Here is a 6,455-nt window from a genome sequence, read left to right on the forward strand (position 1 = left end):
GGAAAACCAGAGGGAGAAGATCACAGCCTTTTTTCTAACAGACACCTCAAACTGAAGCTGGCTCTTAATTAAGATTTTTTAATTAATTAAGAAATCTTTGTTAATTAGTGTGCTTTACAGGCAGAGAATCAGAGACCTAGAAAGCTTAGTGACACCTAATAAAGGAGAGTCATTTCAGTCTTCAAACAGCTGCATCTGTTGACATCAGAATCTGTAGCACATTTGTGTGTTTCAAGTGGGTGCCGTAGTTAAAAGTCTCTACATCTGAAAATCTTAGTTTTCATTTGCATGCATCAAGCTAAATGCTGCTTGCATTGAAGAGTTAAAAGGCAGTAACGTTTTGCAGTTTCCAAAAGGTGATTTAAAAGTCCCATTTAATCAGTTTTTTCTGCTAATATTTGCCTATCACTAAAATACAGTATCAGGAAAAAATTAAAAATAACAGTTATTGGCATGCAGTGAAACAGTTCAGATCTGAAGGGACTAATTTTATTGTGAGGTATGTCAGAAAGAAAATGGGCTGTATTTTTATTTTAGCATTGCAATACATAGGGAGCTCTTGGAGTGAATGTCAGAACAGTGTGAAAGAATGAACTATATGTTAGTGTTTACAGAAGACAGCTTTGTCTTACCTGCATATCCCCAGTGTGTGAGGGTTCATGCATACGTCAATACTTCCTATTTGGTTACCAATATTTAGGGAACAGTTTTTATAAGTAAGGCTGTGCTTCTGGATTCTCTGATGCTGTACTTGCACTTGTGAAGTATATGAATGCCTTGGTATCCATTCAGAAACCTAAAAAAGTCTGAAGATTCTGTTCTTCGCACGGAGAAGGAGATTGGAGACAATGAGAAAGAAATTAAAGACTTAACAGAAGAGCTGACTAAGCTAGAAGATGAAGCTACTGAGGTTCTGAATGACTGCAAGCAAGCTGAAGTAAGTGTAATGTTAATTTGGTGTATTTCTTCATAGAGGATGCAGTCTGAAATGAATTGTACGTTGGTATGAATTTGGTACACCGTTGTACCAAAGGTGTCTTAACTGGTGCTGTTAACATTTATCCTTAGACATTCCAGGCAGGCTTAGAATACAGAAATTAGTTCATTAGCAGATAGCTCCATTTAATGAGCTGCCTTGCAATTTGAGCCTGACTTCATGACACTGATATAAAAAATCATTAAAAACATTAGCTTAGGACTTGCTTAATCCAGATCTGGATTTCAAATATAAACTGCAGCATATATTCACAGGTGGTATTTCAGAACTCATGGACAAGGTTAACCTAACTATCAGAATGTGTTTTATTTACATCCATACTTACGACTGTGGAGAGTAAGCTGTGTAAATAACTTAGTGAAAACAGACCTATAACTTGAGGAATGGGTAACATTTCCCTGGCAACTGAGGACTGCACTTTGTGCCACTCCTGCAGGAGGCGCTGCCGGCCGTTCAGGAGGAGCACCGCAGTTTGCTGCAGGAGATGAGAGCTATTCAAGATGATGAACACGAACTGCGAAAGGAAGCTCTCAATATCAAGTTTAAAATTGAACAAATTGATAGTCATATTTCTACACATCAGTCGAAGGTTAAATACTGGCAAAAGGAGGTAAGCAAGTGTTTCAGTTCATAGAAGATGAATTATGATATGCCCTAAAAGATTAATAGGTTAACATAGTAGGAAATGTAATTTAGGCAAAAATGGATATTCAGCTCATTATTTATAGCAAATTATTGTTTATCCTATAAAAACCTGCTCTAAAAAAAAGATGATATGAATGAAATGATTTAGCTTCTGACTTCCCAAGTTTTTTCTTTATGAAAGACTGGTGGGGTAACTGTAACTGATGTAGTGCTATTTAAGAGCAATGAAAAGCAACAGAGAAAAAACAGTAGGCAATAAATACCAACTAAGGGACTTTCTGTGCCTGGCTGTTCTCTCAGTAGATACTGGGGGAAAAAAACCAAACCAAACCAAACCAAAAAAAACCCTTCTTAGACAGGTGAAGAAAGCAAAGAGGAGTAGGAAATGGAAAACATTCAGTGCTGTATCCACTAAGCTGTTCTTTGAAACAAAACAAATTACATCAAGAGTGTCTTCAGTCAGCTTCTGGGAATGGTGTTTAATTCTTCTGGAAGCAATTCTGCACAGAAACCTGACTTCTTTGGCCCATAGGCTCACTGAGTGCACAGAGTCAATAAGAGGCAATGGAGGGGGTTGGCTTTGCTTTGTTTTTCATGACCTATGCAAAGTGCACAAACGTGGTGTGTGCACAGGGAGACATCCAGGAAAAAAGGCCAGATAAGATGTAGACCAGCAGATGATCATGCAGTGCCCTTTACATCCTTGCTCCTTTGAGGACAGCTAGGGCAGCTGCTCAGCAATGGTATTCAGAAGCTTTTCAATCTTGCAACTACAAGGTATTAAATACAGTTATTGAAGTTCTAAAAGAAACTTCAAGGATAAAGAAAGTAAAGATGATACCCATGTTACCTGCTGCTGCTCCATGTACAGAAATATCCCATTTCTAAGAATAAATCTTGAGGAACAAAACAACAGTATATAGTATTTGTTGTCTTACATGCATCTTAATTTTAAAGAGAATTAAGTGAAGAAGTTTTGAATGCTTGGAAGGTTCAGTATCTACTAATACCAAAAATATTTATTTTGGAAACATGTTCATGTGATAATTAATGTCATCTTTAGATTTCTAGTAACTGATTTTGGTTTTTAGATATCAAAATTATCATTGCATCCCATAGAAGATAAGCCACCTGAAGAACTCCCAGTGCTCAGTCAAGAAGAGCTTGAGGCTATCAAGGATCCGGACATTATCACTAATCAAATAGCTCTCTTGGAAGCACAGTGCCATGAAATGAAACCCAACCTTGGTGCTATTGCAGAGTATAGGAGAAAGGTAAAGCTTTGCTACTGCCATGTAGCAATAGAATTTATTGCTTTGATATTGCACTGCGTGTCAGCACAACAGTATGGCTTTGTCTTGTCCAAAACACATTTAGCTTTTTAAGGATTGGCTTATCCAGGTTTTCTTGCCTAGTGTTGCCTCATCCCAGGGGAAGGAGGAAAAACCTTTATGCACTGATTGCTGACATAAAAAGCCAGGCAGTGACTATCTGTGCTATCAGATGGTGTCAAGCAGAACCATTGGTAGCTGTTGAGACAGGTTGATTAAATGTGCTTTTCTGCAGTGCTCCTCCAGAGTGTTTGAGAGCTGCTCTGCCCACAGCTCCTATGAGCAGAGCTGTAAAATTACCTGAAGCACAGAGCTACTAAAATAGGCATTAAATGTTTAATTACAATTTCAAGTTAATTAAATGACTGAGGGCATCAACATTAGAAGTGAACAGCGAAAAGAGGGAGGGTTTGTTCTCAGCTCTTTTTTATTTCAAGGCTGTTGGTCACTCTGAGAAAAATAAGTTTTCAAATGGTAGAAAGAAAAGTGGCATAAAATCTGAAATAGAAGCAGCTTCTCGAACTGCACTTTGGTTTTGTTGTGTTTCCTTATTGTTTTTTACAGGAAGAGCTATACCTAAAACGTGTGGCTGAATTGGATGATATTACCAATGAGAGAGACAGATTTAGACAAGCTTTTGAAGATCTCAGAAAGCAGAGGCTAAATGAATTTATGGCAGGATTTAATGTAATAACAAATAAGCTGAAGGAGAACTACCAGATGCTGACTTTGGGAGGAGATGCTGAGTTAGAACTTGTAGACAGTTTGGATCCCTTCTCTGAGGGAATCATGTTCAGGTATGTGAAAATACTTGGTATTGTTGCTGCAATTCCTAATCATTGTATTGCCTTTTTAAAACCCATTTTTACAGTAAATTTTACAGCTAACCATGGTAGCCCCACCTCTTGGCAAATACTGGCAAGATACACACAGAAGCCACAACCTTTTAGCACTGAGTAATAAAGAGGTTCATTTCACTTCTAGAAACACATAATTAACAAACAGCAGTTAGAAAGCTTTGATTTCAAAGTAATTTTTCAGGTTTCTTGTTTCCCAAACCATTTTATTTGCCCAAGGAATCATGTCAGATCAGAGTGGTAAGCAAACATTGTTCTGTCATAAATGGCCCTAAAAGTATATTCATTACTTTAAGAATAGAATAACATTATTGAAATAACACTTTTGAAATATAATTAAATAGTAGTTTGTGTAATGTTGCAGGTCCCACAGAGAACAAATGAGTGTCACAATAGCTCCAGTTCAGGCAAACATCAGCTGACCACATAGCTGTGTGTACCCAGGGAGCTGCTCCACAAACTCCCTGCTGCCTTGTGACTTGCTTTTCACCACAGCATATTGCTTTGATTCATGAACAGAAGTAATTTACAAACTCTAATTTTTTTTCAGCGTTCGGCCTCCCAAGAAAAGCTGGAAGAAAATATTTAACTTATCAGGAGGAGAGAAGACTCTTAGTTCACTGGCTCTAGTTTTTGCACTTCATCATTACAAGCCAACACCGCTGTATTTTATGGATGAAATTGATGCAGCACTTGACTTCAAAAATGTATCCATTGTAGCATTTTACATATATGTGAGTACTGGTAACTATTGTAGTGGGACTTTTTCCTTTTCTGCCAGAAAAAGGGAAAGTGGTAACAAAGTTACAGCCAGAGTCTTTGTAAGATGCAGTGTTTTCAAATAACTGTGCGAAGCAGATTTTCAGAAAGGTGCTAAGAGTGTAGTTTTCTGCATATTTTTTTCTGAACTGCTGCTTTCTTGAAGTTGGGTTGCTAATAGATCTGTAATTATTGCCTACATCTTCACTGCACATTTTGAAAAGCTGTCTAAAGAGCAAAGAGTTTGCCAAGAGTGCTGTCGTTCAGCATAGCCTTGCTGCAACTCCTTTCTCTTTAAAATTAACTAATCAGCCCCAGTCAGCTGAGATGCTCTTGGTAGGGCGTTCACATATCCAGCCTCATGACTTCATTCTGAGGTGCAGCCAAAGTCCTGGGATTTTTACTTGCCTTTCATTCTCTCAAGATTCAATAGGTAGGTTTATTTGATCTGTCTTTTTTGAAAGCCTGAAAGGAAAAGCACTAATAATTCTATCATCACCATATTTAAGCCAAGCAAATATTTACATTGTTGCAGTTCCTGTTGCTAATTTAAACTTAAAATTTTCAGAATTACTCAAAGTATAACCACCCGTTTTGGGAACAGGCTGGAAGTGCCAAAGATTAACTACTTCAAGCTAAGGAAGCACTTTAAATTTTGCTTCCATAGTACTTGTATTTTCACACATGTGACCTTACACTGTTGTTCCTGGGTTATTAAGGGAAAAAAGGTGGTTTTATTTTGAAAGCACCACCCAATGTAGATGTTTTGTTACCTGCTGTCATCGTGCCTCAGGATCACAGAACTGCTTTTCTTCTTCAGAGCTTGTCCCCTTTAACAAGGGGTTTGCTTCCCCCAGTTCTCAGTGTGTGGAGATAGGTTTGATTTCCTTTTCATTCCTAAAGGAGCCCTCATTAGGACAATTCAGGTAAGTTAGGAAGCCTTCAGGAAAGCTAATGAAATTCACATTAAAACTGTGGCAAACTGAAATTCTGCAAAAAGTTATGTATGCTTTTATTTAATTCAGTTCACTTGAACAGGTCATGTGAAAGGAAAAAAAAAGGGGAAAGCTGTTGCTTGCTTGAGTCAATTGAAATGCTTTGTGCTGAAAGCCAAGGTAGGACTCAGCCAAAACCAGACAAGTAATGAGAGATCAGCACCTGCAGAGCTGTTGGATTGTACTGTGCACTGAATATTTACAGTGATGTATCAGCAGTTCTGATCTTAAACCTGGATGTAGAAACCATGCAAAAACGCAGCTTTCCAAAATCCCGTGAGCTCATACAAGTACCTTTCATTGCAGGAGCAGACAAAAAACGCGCAGTTTATCATCATCTCCCTGCGGAACAACATGTTTGAGATTGCAGACAGACTGATTGGGATATACAAGACTCACAACACCACGAAAAGTGTGGCAACAAACCCCAAAGTTATTGCAGCGAAAGGACTGACTGAACTTGGCATTGCTGAGCACTGCATAGCTCAGAACCAGAATGAATGAAAAAAAACAACTTTCCAATGTAAATTAATATTCTTGCTGCTGCTTACTATATTTTTTTAAATATACTTCTGTATTTTGAGATTTTTCTCTTTAGATTTGAGTCTCTTTAGACTGTTAATAAAAATAAATCTAAATAAATGGCATTCTTTATCATACAGTCTATATGGGTCTTAATTATATGAACTGATTAAAATAACAACAGCTATTATTTCAATTATTATGTCAATTCAGGACTTTTTTCCCCCCTCTGTGTACTAAAGCAAGCAAATTGCTTTCAAATGCCAACAAAGAAAGAGCATCCTTATTTAAATATCAAAGCATTTTAATGTACGAATCCCTGTAGGTGAAGTCAATATATAAAATAATT

The 6,455-nt window shown here is 37.5% G+C and overlaps 1 protein-coding gene across 6 annotated transcripts in view; it reads left to right on the forward strand.

Moving 5' to 3' along the window:
• SMC4 (structural maintenance of chromosomes 4) overlaps nucleotides 1-6,265 on the forward strand; it is a 61,139-nt gene extending 54,874 nt beyond the window's left edge. For 5 of the 6 annotated variants that reach the window (XM_090147615.1, XM_031603708.2, XM_031603706.2 and 2 more), the window contains exons 19-24: nucleotides 793-937; nucleotides 1,434-1,607; nucleotides 2,734-2,916; nucleotides 3,538-3,770; nucleotides 4,381-4,564; nucleotides 5,891-6,265. In XM_090147615.1, the coding sequence (XP_090003741.1) occupies nucleotides 793-937; nucleotides 1,434-1,607; nucleotides 2,734-2,916; nucleotides 3,538-3,770; nucleotides 4,381-4,564; nucleotides 5,891-6,088 (1,117 nt within the window). In that variant the 3' untranslated portion in view covers nucleotides 6,089-6,265. Of the gene's footprint in view, nucleotides 1-792; nucleotides 938-1,433; nucleotides 1,608-2,733; nucleotides 2,917-3,537; nucleotides 3,771-4,380; nucleotides 4,565-5,890 lie in introns of those variants that run through there. The other variant, XR_004168370.2, reaches the window with a different exon arrangement.
• Nucleotides 6,266-6,455: the final 190 nt, after the last annotated feature.

Source organism: Phasianus colchicus, chromosome 10 (genome assembly GCF_987193195.1).
Source record: "Phasianus colchicus chromosome 10, bPhaCol1.hap1.1, whole genome shotgun sequence".
Lineage (NCBI taxonomy): Eukaryota > Metazoa > Chordata > Aves > Galliformes > Phasianidae > Phasianus > Phasianus colchicus.